General features: G+C 37.9%; 1 protein-coding gene across 3 annotated transcripts in view; it reads right to left on the reverse strand.

Moving 5' to 3' along the window:
• The window catches only part of LOC6572840, a 53,621-nt gene extending 44,869 nt beyond the window's left edge, over positions 1-8,752 (reverse strand). Inside the window, exons 1-2 of one of the 3 annotated variants that reach the window (XM_032727893.2) lie at positions 8,656-8,752; positions 922-1,491 (exon numbers count right to left, since the gene is read on the reverse strand). In XM_032727893.2, the coding sequence (XP_032583784.1) occupies positions 922-1,012 (91 nt within the window). In that variant the 5' untranslated portion in view covers positions 1,013-1,491; positions 8,656-8,752. Of the gene's footprint in view, positions 1-921; positions 1,492-8,249; positions 8,553-8,655 lie in introns of those variants that run through there. The other 2 variants (XM_044007382.1, XM_044007381.1) reach the window with 2 other exon arrangements.
• Positions 8,753-15,473: the final 6,721 nt, after the last annotated feature.

Below are 15,473 nucleotides of genomic sequence, written 5' to 3' on the forward strand. Positions count from 1 at the left end.
TGAAGCTCCTGCCTCGATATTCCTGTTGCAAATTTAATGTATGTATGTAGTATGAATAGCCGATGGTAATAATATCTCTTTTCCAGTATATATATATACATATACCCATATATTATACAATACATATAATAATGCATTATTTCAGTAAATATACATACATATATACAATATAATATCAGCAAATATGATCTGATCTGAAACAATATGACTCCCGTTCTGTCATAAGTAGTCGAATGCCGACCCAAATGAAAATAAAACATATCGAACCAAATATTGAATGCAAACAATCTGCGTGTGTGTGTGTGTGTATGTGTGCTTGTGTTTGTATCCGTGTAGGCTTAAGTATTTATTATGTATTCGGATTCTGTATGCACTTTGTCTTTAATGTATTACAAATTGAAATGCATTGTGAAATTGTGAGTCATGTTTTCACACACAGCCAGCATTTATTTGTTTGCTGTTGTAAATGGTGTTGTTGCTGTTGTTGTTGTTGTTGTTGTTGCTGTTGCTGCTGCTGCCTTTTGCGGCAGCGATAAGCTCTTTGCATATAACCATATCGCATTTTATTTGCCCCGCTAGCAGCTTCGACATCGACATCAACATCAGCAGCAAGAAAATATTTGTTCATTTAAGATAAATTTATGACTGTTGTCGATGCAAATTGTTGCATTTATTGAATTGTTGCTGCTGTTGCTGCTGCTGTTGCCAAAGCTCGTAAATAGTTGTGCAAATAAATTGTGAGCGTATATAAATCGCGGCTCTTATGATAGGTGTGTGCATCACACATACACACACATACAGCTGCACTTAAAAGCGCGCTTAATCACGTGCATAAATATTTGAAAATGAAATTGAAGCCCCGCTTTAGTAGTTCTTGCTGCCCCCAGCCCCCTCCCCGCTCCCACCTGCCCCACTACTTACCATGCAGCAGGAGGCCGAGTAGTAGCAGCAGCATCGCCATCAACAGCGACATCGACGTCGGCGCCGGCTGCGTCTCTGGCGGGTGAGTCATTCTCGAATCCTTTCCAATTTCGTATGTAATCCGCGCGCAGCTACTAGTTTAATAGCGTCTTTAGCTGCTGCTGCTGCTGCTGCTGGTGTTGGTGTTGGTGTTGATGCTGGTGACGTTGTCCTTTGGGCGCATGGAGCGGAAACGCTTTTACATTGCCGCGATAACAAACGGAAATGCGCGCCTGCCACAAAAGGAGGCGCAGGATGCGCAGCAGTTGGCTGCCAGTTTGCCTGCTGCTAAATGCTCCGGTTGCCCAGTGTCGCTTCTCCTTCTCTCTCTCACTCTCACTCTCACTCTCACTCTCACTCACTATCTGCCCTTTTTTTTTTTTTTTTTTATTGTTTTTATGTCGTTTTTTTATGATTTTCCTTTTTTGGTCTATGTGAGGCGCCTTGTCGTGTCAAGTCGCTGCCGCTGATAATATTTATGCCTTGCTGCTGGCTCTTTAAGCATTCGCCTCGTCACGCCTCGCCTCTATGCTAATTGTATTAAAGGTTTGTCGAATTAAATTTTTGCCAGCTCACTGTCAAAATCCTTATTCAAGATTTATGGCTGTCTGCTGTTACAGCTGCTGCTGCTGCTGCTCCGAGAATTTATATACGTCGCCTCGACTTACAGACATTGGCAAAGACCTGCTTAGGCATTGGCTTAAAGTTCAGACAGACACGCACGATCTGGCTGCCGGGCTGCCACACTGCCTGGCTGACTGCTTGGGCTAGGGTTTCTTAGCTGGCTGCTGGCTGCTGGCTGCTGGCAGCGCCGGAAGGCACGAAGCTGATTGTTGCACTTGCGGCCCCCGGGGCGTATACGTCATGCGGCTTGTCGGCATGTTCTATCCATGACAGCGAGGGCCAGCGAGAGGCAAGGGAGAAGGAACAGGGGACAGCGGCACAGCGGAACAGAAACAATGTTGAATTTCATCTAATGCACTCACAGATAAGGCGCAAATGCGTCAATCAGAGACTGTGTAGCCGCAGATGTTGGAGATTTCATGCGATGATGTAGAGAAGAAAGATACATGGATATATACATATACATATATATATATATATGTATATATATAGATTTTTATGTTCATATAAATCATTCACTTATATAGGCACATTGATTTCTATATAGATATAAATCATCCTCTTATATAAATATACATATATACATAACATACATATATTCATATATCGTCTTGAAACTTAAGGGTTTTCGCATTACATTTGTTCTCTATTTCATACATTTAATGCAAATTTAATTTATCATAGAGTCTAAGCTCAAAGTGTACAAAATTATTAGATCATCAATTAAAATATATTTATGAATATTTAATTATTAAAATATAATATAAAAACATAAAAAAAATATAAATTAATAATTAAAAATTTATTTTATAAACCTAATTTATTGAAAAATTAATTGAATTTAATTATTGCATTATTTATTGTATTCTTTATTGTATCAGTTTAATTTGTTAAATTAAATTAATTTAATTTAATTCTTAAATTATTTGTTGTTAAATAATAATAGAATATAATTTTTTTTTTGTAATAAAAATTTATAAATTATGATATAAACCTAATTCATTAAATTAAATTAATTTAATTTTATTTTTTATTGACTCAATTTGTTATATTAAATAAAATTAATTGGATTTAATTCTTTAATCATTTATTGTTAAGTAATAATATAAATTAGAATATTTAATTAAAATGAAATAAATAAAATAATATAAATAATAAAGTAAACATATAACAACTAAAATGCCTTCAATAAACCCCATTTTATGAGTTATTAAGTGCATATTTAAGAGACAAAAATCTGTCAGGCATTGGCTTTGCTCTCCCCCGTTCGCCCTGCCATAAACCAACAAAGTTTAGAGCCTGGCAGAGGGCAGCGCTTCAATGAAGTCTGAATACTCTCTAAATACTGATGTTCAATGATTGCCGAGCTGCATGCAAATTCATTTGTCTGAATGCCAATTGTGAATGCGAAGGCAAGCGAAGCTCTAAAGCCTGCAAGGCAAAGCTGAAGCGTTTGTCTGGCACGCCTGCCACGTCTGCCACGCCTACAGCGCGACCTCGCCTGAGCTGGCAAATGCGGCGCAAATCAAATTGGTCGCCAAATGTTGGCTGGCCGGCGTCAAAAGCCATCCATCAAGGACGACAGCCTTAGGCGGGCGCAACTTGCCATGAAATTGGCTGCGAGCGAGACGGAGACTCGAACGGGCGCTGAGACAGAGACTGTGACTGAGACTGGGAACCGCCACTCGAGACTTAATAAACTGCACAGACACAAATACACACACAAAAAAAAAAAAAAGAGCGAAAAGCGAACGGGGTGAGGGGACAGAAATGACAGCAGGATAAACAGCAAAAATGTGCATGTAAATAAATAAATGCTTAACTCTTTCAAAGCCAGCAAAGAAATAAAAAATAAATAAATACAAAATAAAAGAAAAAACAAAAAATTGTTGTATGCGAGGGGCGTGAGTCGCGTGTGGCACATACTTATAAAGAGTATTTGGCCCAGCAGCCCCAGCGGCATTAACATCAATTCATCATCACAGTGCGGCGCAGCAGTATGCGCACAGCAGTCTGTTTAATTTTTGGCAACAAAAAGTGCGGTACGTCAAAGGGCCGGAGGCGAAAAAAAGGGGTGGCTCGACAGAGTGGACAATATGCGACGAACAGATACCTTAACTAGTTAGGGAGAGAGATGCAAGAGATAGAGATGATAGACTAGAAATGAAAACAATATTGACATAATAACAGAGTAGAAACGGTAATAGAGGAAACTGAGGTAAAAATATTGAGATATGGGCAGAGTGGAAATGGAGTTACTGCGGGAAACTGAAGATATTGAGTTGATCAGGTAAGCCTGACAAAATTTTTACTGCAATTGAAGAAGATCATTAATCAATTATCGATATCTCTGCAGATCTCTATGTAAAACTCTTACTTAGTCTGGCTGACAAGACTCATAGATCTCGATTTTTTGCCGGGTCATAGAGATTTAATTGTATAAGAAATTATTTAGTTATTGCCATTCGAATTTGTTATCTTATTATCTTTATCTCTTATGCTTTTCAAGTAAAAAATGTAAATATATCAAAAATGAATAAGCTGTAAAAATATTGAATAATTTATTTAGGCAGGCTGGTTAAATAATTAATTAAAAAATATCTTTAAAAAATGGAGAAAAAATAAAAAATATGATATATATAACTGGTAAGCTTTATTTCATAAGCCAACGTAAATATATAAATACTAATTGCCAACCGATATCGATGTATATCGAAAATCAACCAGTTTTCCGTTTATCATGCTTAAATATGATTCATAAATGCTGAACTTAATAAAAAACTAATTAGTGAATAATTCAATTGAATGTTGAGCTTAATATTTTCTACTGCAAATATTTGGAGTATGCGAATTAGTTTCCAAATCAATATACATATATCGATAGTTGAGAAAATAAAACGTATATTATAGATAATATTCTTCTTCTATTCTATCTTGGGGTATATCGACTTTTTATACCATTTTCTACAAATATTGGTTTCTAAATAGATGCATACAAAAACTCAGGATGTTTTAATAGATATTGATGCTTATATTTGATTGACAAATGCAGAGGTTAATTATTTTTAAAAATATTTAAAAAATTATACAAAATTATGAAAATGTATGTTTTAATTTTAACTCATATTCCATCTACTGCAAATAGACTCATACGAAAATAAAAAAAAAATAAAAAAACAGATTTAAAATTTATAATGAATTTGTTGGCTCATCTCATAAATCGTCAGCTCTCTCTCTCTCTTTCTCTCACAAACGCAGGGTATCAAAAACGGAGTATATCTGATAGAGGAACTGCTGCTGCTGCTGCTGATGTATTCGTGCTGTACATCAAGTCAACCAGTTGGGCTTAAATCTAGACGCCGCCTCGCAAATGCAGCCAAAAGCAGGCAGTGGCAGTGGCTCGCGTTGCCAACATGACCACAGTCCATGTTGTTGTTGTTGTTGTTGCTGTTGTTGTCGATGCGGGTTGCTCATATGCATAGGCTTTAAATACAGCTTGACTGTTTTTTTTTTGTCTGCTCTTATTATATGTGTGTGTGTGTGTTTGTGTATGTTTTTTTTTGTGGTGTAGTCCCTGTTGTTGTTGTTGCTGCGGCTGTGGCTGGCGTTTTCTAAACAAGCGGGTAAAACACCATGAGTCAAATAAATTACCCCAGCATTGTTGTTGGCAAATTTTTGATGGTTTAATTTTGTGGAAAATAAGTTGAGCCGCTGCGTGGCTGCTGTTGCTGTGGCCATACATACACACACACACGCACACACACAGCACACATGGGCACATAAGTCATATGGCCCTTTTTTTTGTGGGGCCGCACAACGCTGCGTATACGCAATAAAATAAACGCGCCGCAGTTACAATTTTGCGCGCTGTTCGCGCTCGACGCGGCGCACATTTTATGCCGCATTGCCAGTTTTATTTATTTATTTTTATTTGCCCAGCGCCCCTTTATTCATGCATTTATAAATTATTGTTGCGTCCCCCCTCCCCTGCTGCCTAAGCATGTACTTATGTATTTGTATTTGTTTGCTTGTATGCGCGTGTATGTCACTTGAAGTGCTTTGCATTTTCAATTTGCTAGCTCACCTCCTTCTGCTCACAAAAAAAGTGAGAGAGAACAGCATTGCATATTTGTATTAAAAATTTATGATCTAATGAGCTCCACTCCTCACACACACACACACACAACTACACAGCCAACGTTGTTAAAGTGCCTGTCAAATAAATTAACCAGTTGTTTAGCAATTTGCCTGCTTTAAATTTCAATCTGCTGCAAGTCAAGTCGAGCACTTCATTTTGAACTGCCTGCCCTTGTGATATGCTTATGTGGAGTACTGCACTCGAGTTGTCATTACCCTCCATTAAAGTCGACTTCAAATGAAAGCAACTTCCGCTTTCCCTCCCCTTTTACGGGTGTTCATTGTGCTGCTGCTATTTTGGGCGCTGTCAGTTTTTCTTTCCCATTACGGTCTATCAATAATGCTTTGGCTTTAAACAAATATATATACATATATATGTATATGCTAACTCATCATTCAGCCACATCATCAGCATCATCATCATCATCATCATCGACATAATCGACATGATGATCACGCGCAACCATCAACTTGATGCTACCCCTGTGACATTGTCAAAAGGGTTTAAGTGCCAGCTCTTGAGCAGCGAACAACCAGCTATGAGCAGGAGCAGCAGGAGCAGCAGGAGCAGCACCAGCAGCAGGAGAAGAGGCAGCTGACAGTCATCCCCTTATTGCTAGACAAATATTCAGGCAAAAGGTTTGCTTTGAGCGTTCTGGAAACGTGACGAGCAACTTGTACGCTCAACTCTATAATCTTAAAGCAATGATACGCCTAGCTTTAAGCTAGCTGCTTCAATTTATTGTGCATAAATATTCCATTGATTTGGGCTGGCATAGAAAATTAGCTATTAGAAAATCGATAGGAAAATAACTAAATATTGAATATGGAATATATACATGAATAATATATGGAGTGTATATTTGTAATTGAATGCTCTAATGAGCACGAATCAATATTTCCTATTTGCATTTATATATCTTAAAAAAAACTCCTAAATTAATATATAATTTTAATTACTTTTTGCCTTATCTTATTGTATTGATCGTCATAGTAGAAATATAATGAAATAAATATACACATAAACATTAATATAAATATAATTGGATAGATATAAAATACTATGTTTAACCAAAGAATAAAATTAATAAGATATAATTAAAGTTATATATAGAAAATATGGTAAGAATTATATCGATTGATATAGGTGATGATAGATGTAATACTTATAGTTAATCCTAATATAGAAATGAACTAAGCTCTTTAAATTAATATTATATTAAAAAATTTGTAGTAAAAGGATTCATACAAAATTGAAGAGAATCGGAAAATAGTCTAAGGCTACTGTACATTTTTTATTAGTCAGCAAAGTTAATACTAATAATAAAAACAATAATGGTAAACATTTTTCTAGCTTTAACATTGTTAATACTTATAGTAAAAAATATTATTCATAATTTAAATTGATTTATTGATAAAAAGTTATTTGGTATTAACATTTAGAAATATGTTTTCTTTTTATTAAACAACAAATAAAATAAAATTATTTACAAACTGGAATACAAAGCAACTTTTTATTTTTTGAAATTAATTTTATCTATACAAAATTATTAGATCTTTATTTAAAATAAACTATTTATTAAAAAACAAAAAAAATCTAAAATTATTTTTTTAGCAAATAAATTTTTAAAATATAATTTTTGTTTAGTATTAAAAAAATAAAAAAAACTTTTAGAGCAGAAATTAATCTATATAATAATTGCGAACGATTCATTAAAAGTAATTAAATATAAAACAAATAATAAATATAAAAGAAATAATAAATTTATATATTGAATGAATATAGTAATTATTATAGAGATTATTAAAGATTTGGCTCATAATTTTTAGGGAAATATGATTCCTTAAATATTTAAATATTTAATTAAATAACGAATTTAAAAAAATCTAATGACTTTAAGTATTTCCATATTATCACACATATAAATAATCAAAATAAACTCAGCTCTTATCGAAACACAATCACATCTCTGTTAGCCACGTCTTGCTATTGATTCATCGGAATCTATGATTAGTTTCTGCTGTTCGAGCATGAAACTCGGTTCTCAAAGTAATTCTGTCTCATTGGGCCTCTCGATGGGGCTGTAACAAGCGCGACCAATTCACTTCACACTTAATTATGCTGGCCTTTGTCAGTGCTTTGGCGACGTTACAGAGGCGTTACGTGCCACGCCCACTCTCAACACCTTCAGCCTTCAGTAGCCGAATCGAATGGGGGCGTGGCAGATGGCTGCACGAGGCCTGCCGCCTCGACACGGCCTCAAATCGCCAAACAATAAACAATTAATTACGGTGCAAAGTCGATGCCTTCGACATATAAAGGGTCTAATTAAAAAGTTGTAAATGCTTGCGGAAATCAAGCAACAAAAATTTAACAACAACAACAACAACAACAGAGGGAGAGGCAGTGGCAGAGGCAGCGGCAGCGGCAGCTTTTTAATGCGGCTGCTGCAGAAAGGATTTAGTGGCAAGGGCATGGCAAAAGTCGTAAAGGAAAAAAAAAAATGAAGAAAAAACACGCAATTCACCTTCGTCATTGTCATGTTAATTAATTTGGTAGCACTCGAGCAGTCAAGTTGGCAATTTCGGCTGCTCAACCTTTGACCTCTTGCCAATGCCAGCAGAAAATGTCAAAAGCATGCGTAGCAACAATAACAGGGACGCCCTGCGCTTCGCACTTGTTAAGGCTTTTCAATGGCCATCAATTTTTAATGGCCATCTTGGGCAAAGGTTTAGCCAGGACCTTGTCCACGCTCACGTTGTTGTCCATGTGCAGCCACAGTTCAATGCCTTCGACATGGTTCATTGGGCCCACCTGGCAAGGATTAACACTAGACAGCCGGCAGAAGAGACAGCCAGACAGTTAGACAGACAGACAGAGAGACAGAAAGACAGATAACAGCCGGGCAGACAAACACTCCAAGTCGCACTCACTTCACGTGACTCGGGCTTTACGTCTTTTTCGTTAGCGCACGCTGCGTTTGCGACGTGTGTGGCACGCGTTGACCTCTGCACGCACAGAAGGCTTTTCGAGACTGATGCTGGGCCAATTGCTCGGCGCGCACAGCGTGTAGCCAAAGCGACGTCGACGGCGGCAGCGGCAGCGGCAGCACCGTCAGCGTCGCTGTCGCTTACGACAGAGCTAACTTGTTTCTCGCCTCAGTCATCGTCGGTTCCTTTTAGGAATGTTTCCCTGTTGATGTTGTTGTTGTTGTTGTTGTTGTTACTTCTGCTTGTCGACATCTCTTCGTTCAACTCATGAGACGAAGACACCGCAATTGCTGCTGCTACTCCTGCTACTCCTGCTGCTGCTGCTACTCCTGCTGTTGTCTTTTGGCCGTGCCGTCAGCCAGGACATTAGCGGCAGCGCTCAGCGTAACATATTGTCGTATCAAGGACGAAGTTCAACACTTCGTCACCTGCCTCAACAATGTTCAGCGTTCGGTTTTACATTTGTCGCGCCTCTGCCACTGCCACTCCCACTCACCCTTCTACAGCGCCTTCTGCTCTGCCATTGTCTGCGATTGCATTTGGTCTCTTTTGTCGCTCTGTCGCCAGGTATTCGTGCGACTCTCTTAAGCGACGCTGGGCGACTACTGTTACTGGTTTAGTTTTGAGCACTGCTGTTAGCCAAATGTTAAATAACAGTCATATAAGTTATCAGAAATTCTTTTAAAAATGCATTCATTTTAAGTATTCGTTTAGTTCTCACATTCTGTTCGCCCAACAGCGCTTAACATAATTGCAGACTGTTAGGCTAACAGCGCTGCTCAAAAGTCTCCACTCTGTCAACGCGCTGCTACGCTCGCTGTTAGCCTTAACATTGCATGTTGCTGCCAAAGCAGCTTCGTTAGCGGCTTTGTTCGACATTCAAGTATTTTGCCTCAGACAGAATTTCAGACATTTGGCAATTACATTGGCTCAGACAATGGGCATGAAAATCCTTCGTTTTAACATTATTTTGGCCATTTTTTTGCTTTTCTGCTTTGCTTTTTTGATGGGTCGCAATAAAAGCGACTGGCGGAGGGCGAGCAGCGGGCCTTTTCGGCCACTTCACGTAGCCAAGATTCGTTTGGATATTTAATGGCATTTGCGCTCGTAAAGTTTTGAGTGTATCTTTCTTCGGAGACGGCAGAGAAATGCAAAGCACAGAACGACAATGTAGTCGGACAGCAATTATCTTTGACTTGCTTTTGCTATTAGCCACTGACCGGGTCCGGGGCCGGGTCGGCGTCTGGGTCCGGGTCCGGCAATGTCCCTCCCTCCTGTGAGCCGTCAACTATTTGCGCGTATATCTTACGCATATTTTATGTGCCAAAATGTTGGACTCGACTTTTATGGCCGCAAAGTTAAGCGGCCCAGGCAAGAGTAACAGACTAGAACATGGCCCCGAATCGAGTCCGATGTAATTTATATGCATGCATACATAAATATTGTGCGCTTGTCTGCAGATCTAGCTAGACGCCGCAAGCGCTTATTAATGGAGTTTGCAGTAAAGCTGAAGATTATATATGAATTAGGTAGTAGTTGCGATGTAATAGGTATTTGCTTACGTAATAACAGATAGCTCATGTTCTTGCATATGTGTGTGTGCTTTATGTTAAGCAATGAATAAAGTGATATATGATATGTGCTCCAGATGGGGCTAGAATTAGGAGATAAACTCGGGGAGAAGCTGCTATGGGAAGTCAATTGAGCAATTTGTATCGATAGTGAGGAAATGGCTTGAGTTAGAGAATATTCTGGTATAGTATAGGTTTCAGAAATATATATAACATTTTGAAGTATGAGACCCTAGCTTTAGTTCCAGTTAATATTCTTTTTAAATATTACCAAGGGCTATAAATAAATAATAAATATTTCAAGGTACAAGTATAAAGATTTTATGGTTTACGACATATTTGCGTTCACACGGTCGGAACAGAGAGAAAGATGAATTAACGTGGCTATATAGACGGAATTCTTTGTTCTGATCAGGTGTATATATTGTTGACTTGTTGCTTTTAGTCGAATTTGTCGGATCGGCAGAGGAGTTGGAGTTTTTTTATCGTTAATTTATTTAATTTAATTTAAATGTATTTCTAAATGATTTATTTATTTACTTTCGTGCATATTATTTATAATAAAAATATAATAAAATATTTTAGAAATATTTATAAGTACTTTGCAATTTAACTGAAACTAATATATACCAGAGATATTGTTACATACTCTGCATATATGTGCGTTTATTCTTTTTTTATATTTAATGAACATAGCCTTATGAACAGATGCACTCGTTTCCTTTCCTTCTTTCCCTTCTGACTAACTTAGAAGAGTCGGTCTCCAAACAATAAAATGTCGTTATTATTCCTTTTTATACTCATTCACGAAAGTGAATCATTATACTCATTCACGAAAGTGAATCAGTATATTGGTTTTGTGCAATGTCCGTCTTGCTGTCCGTCCGTCTGTCCGTCTGTCCGTCCGTCCGTCTGTCCGTATGAACGCAATCTATTTCGGCGCTATTGAAGCTAGAGACTTGAAATTTGGAACACATACTCGTGTATATCTCCGATTTATAAAGTGTTAAAATTTTCCCGATCCGCCCACTAGGGGCGTGGCAAATCGGAAAATGCATTTTCCGATATACCAGAAATCATGTTAGTTCAAGAGCTAGAAAGCTGAAATTTGGTATGTAGGTCCGCGTTGACCACCCAAGATCACGAGCTATGGCGGATATATCTACGCCCATTGGGGGCGTGGCAAATCGGATAAAACTGTATCTCCTAAAGTTGTAAACCTAGAATGCTGAAATTTTGCACGTCAGCTAATGGTATGACTCTATAAAGTCGAAAGATAAAATTATAAGTCTATGCCCATTGGGGGCGTGGCAAATCGGACCTGAAGATATAGTGATTTTTTAAATTCTCCTATATTTTGAACACTATTGATGGCAGATACCTCAAATTGTGTATATATACTCGGACTGATCACCCAAGACCAAAAAGTTTTGTCGGATATATGTCCGCCCACAGGGGGCGTGGCAAACCACAAAAGTTTATATCTCCTAAAGTATAATAGCTAGAAGCTTTAAATTTGGATAGTTTAGTTACTGGTAGCCTCCTCTATCGATTCCCCAAAAATAATTTTTACGCCTCTTTAGGGGCGTGGCATATCGGAAAATACCCTGTAATTTTCACATTTTTTAAGGTTAAGCATTCAAACTTTGCAGTTAGGATACCGTTATCTCTTTCTAAAAACTGACCAAAAATGAGGTGTCTACGCCCAGTTGGGGCGTGGCAAATCGGAAAAACCTGTATATTCTACAGTATTAGAGCGAAACTTAACTACTAAATTGTTGATGGGATGTGAATGAGTATTCCGGAGTCGGTAACGCCCGACTGCAACGTTCTTACTTGTTGTTTCTTAGCTTTTGAAATTATTATAAATTGTATCAAAAATGATTAAGAACTAAGTGAGCTTCATTCCTGTAACCTTAATCTAATAGCTTACATTTACATTTCATTGATACAATCTATAAAAAAGAGATTTTATTGATTTCCTTGATTCTTTGAAATCAGCCTTACTTTCTTTCTTTTAAGTCAGCTGTAAATAAATAACAATCTCTGCCACGCCTTCTTCTGCCCCTTACGTACGTTTTCATAACTGGTTTTAGGGTACTAAATTCATTCCTCTCAGTTAAACATTTAACATGCTTTTATCAATCCTTCTCCACTTGTAACATTTCATTCGCAGATCTCACGTTTCTGCTGCTGATTGAGCTTAAATGCGAATCAGGCAAGTTTCATGTGTAAGCAGAGGCGTTCAGTTGAGCTAATCGCAGTTAGCAACACCAGCAACAACACCAGCAACAACACCAGCAACAATAACAACAACAACAACCGCAGCAACATCAATGTCAACAGCAATTTAGAAATTTCGCTTGAAGTAACGAAAAAACTTGTTCGCGTTTCATGTGTTTTTCTTCATGCAGCGCGTTAATTTCCGTGGATAATAGTTTCGTCTTGGTGCTGGCGGCCACAAGACAGATTCCTGTGTGGCCCCAAGGCCCTCCCCCGCCCTTCCCCCCACTGCGAGCTGTTGGCTGACATGTTGAATGTTGTCGTCGTTCGTCTTGCTCATGTTTGGCTCGAGTTGCGTGTGCGTGGAAAAACTCGTCAAGTTCGCAGCTCGGCTTTAAGTTGTCGGCCCGAAGGGACAGAGCTTGGCTAAGCCAGCAAACAAAATTGATATACCCGTCGAATGGGTTTTGGCAGTGGGCTAGCCAGCTCCGCGTGAAATTGTTTGCGTCCAGCCACGGACATGTTTTATGGCCAGCTCCAGTTGCGCGCTCATGTCATAGTCAAATTGACCAGAGTTCAGGCACAGCAAAAGAAAAAACTAAAAAAAAACAACAAATGTCACAGCCACTGACCCAGACATCAGCAGGCCAAAAGAAAACAGAACAGAAAACCAACAGAAAATAGAAAAGAGTGGAAGGACTTGTCGAGACAATTGCAGCTACGCATTCGGCGTATCCTTGCCGGGTGCCAAGTCCTTGGGGAGCAAGGGCTGCATTGTTTGGATTGTTTATGGCTTGTTGATTCGTGCATGCGATAAAGCATTTATTTTTGTCGCTCTCCTGCAGCTGGAGAGCATCGCAGAAGCCCAACTAGAAATGAGCCACGGAAATTGCACTCCAGAGAGAGTAGGGCAGGGGGAGAGAGGGGAAAGGGGAGATAGTAAGCCTTTTGTTGCAGCAGCTGCTGAATATGTTTTAGTGAGAATAAATTTAGCTTCATTTTATTTGCAATCTGCTTAGATCAGACTTCGTAGACTTAAAATAGATTGGTTAAATTTAAGACTGTAAATGAATGCGAAAGAATTTAGATGAATTAAGTCTGAGGAGAATCAATCAAAGCAGTTGAGTTTCTTTATGGCTGAACTAGATATCTGAAAGGTAAAAGAAAAACCTATATAATCATTAACCTACATATATAACCAATAGTCCTAAAGAGTCCAGCTTTGCATCGTTAACAAAACTTCGAAGACTTAGAAACTCTAGCGCCTACCACTCAAAGATTTACCTTTCAAGCGTTGTTGCTGTTTGGTCAAGGAGTCAAGGATCATCATGGATAGCTGTGATCAGGTGCATTGAATTATAGTTAAAGCTATAGTTGTACTATAGTTGACAAAGCAAACCATTATGAATAGCACGAATTGAGATTTCTCTCCAGCTAAACTGCTGAACGGCCTAAAGGCTTAAAGGTTTTTCTTTTGAAGTTTCCAAGTTTCCTTTATAACAATTTTTTTTTTTTTTTACAGATCATCTTAGGGAATCAAAGGCCTATGCATAGATTACCCGACTGAGCTGTAAGTGATTTCGATTAAGCCAATGAGCATTCGTCTGGATCTCGTCCACGATCTTGTATAGGATCTAGTCTAGAATCTAGTCTAGGATCTACACTAGTATCTTGTCCAGCATCTAGTCTAGGATCTAGTCGAGTCTCTCTATGCAGACTGTTGGCATGAGAATCTTGTCTCTCGACTTGCTATATTTAATCAATTTTACTAGTCTTTTTAATCTTGCATATATCATATACCTATTTTTAATTACATAAAACACATTTCTAGATAATTATTTTTCCTCAAGTTATTTATGAGGTTCTCTATTTATGTCTACTATAAATATTTCTTTTATGCAAATACATATAGATATATATAACATATATCAATCAGAAGATGAACTGTTGATAATGACAGTCTTAAGACCATATGGCTAGCCTGAATTGTAATTTGATTTGATTTGATTTAAAGATTTTAAGAGAAGATCAACAGCAAATTATATGTAAAATTAAGAATGAGACACATTGTCGGCAAATAGTTTCATTTCCTTCGTAGTTTTATATCTAGATATTGTTTTATTTATCCAGATATAAAACATTGAATGAAATGAAATTATTTGCCGACAATGTGTAAGCAAATAATAATATACGTACATATATATGCCAAGCTGGAAGGAAGTCTCCAGCTTCCATAAGTTCTCCTCCTTCCTGCAGGAGCCTAATGATTTGCTGCCACTCTACGAAAAAAATCATAAAATATTCTCAGTGAATGGGAAAATATGAAGAGAAACTGGCATGAAATCAAAATTTGTTAAACGACTTGTAGCAGAAAGTATTAATAAAATATGACGAAAAGGTTGGCACGAAATTTCATTAGGCCAGAACATGGCTCAATATATATAGACAAATATCTACAAATCTATGCACATATATATATATATCTGTATATGTGTATGTGTCTATAGCTTTGTATGTAAAGGCTTAGGCCCTTGAAAAATGATATATAACAAATGATCAGCACTCGAAACTGTTGCGTTTAATCTTGGAGTTTAGCCAATGGCCCCCGAGGCGATTAATCATGTTGGCCATCAAGCATGAAAGCGATTACTCATACATAGATGACGCGTGGTGCCCTGCGACTCCTGCTGGGCCCCATAGAGCAATCCGTAGAGCAAACATTGCTTAATAGCCAGTCAAATGGCCAGATACAAAGACAGACTTGGCCAGGCCAGCAGCGGAAATATTTGCCTAAGTGTTATTTCTGTCAGCTTAGCCACAGCCTTCCGCAGTCCTTGCATAGAGATTATGCTGGAATATATATGGTTATATTTATCTCATTTGATTGCGCGTATTAACCGAGAAATTAATAAGATAAGTTTACGATAGAGCGTGAGAGGGAGAGAGAGGGAGAGAGAGAGTGGGAGG

Source organism: Drosophila mojavensis, unplaced genomic scaffold (genome assembly GCF_018153725.1).
Source record: "Drosophila mojavensis isolate 15081-1352.22 unplaced genomic scaffold, ASM1815372v1 contig_16, whole genome shotgun sequence".
Lineage (NCBI taxonomy): Eukaryota > Metazoa > Arthropoda > Insecta > Diptera > Drosophilidae > Drosophila > Drosophila mojavensis.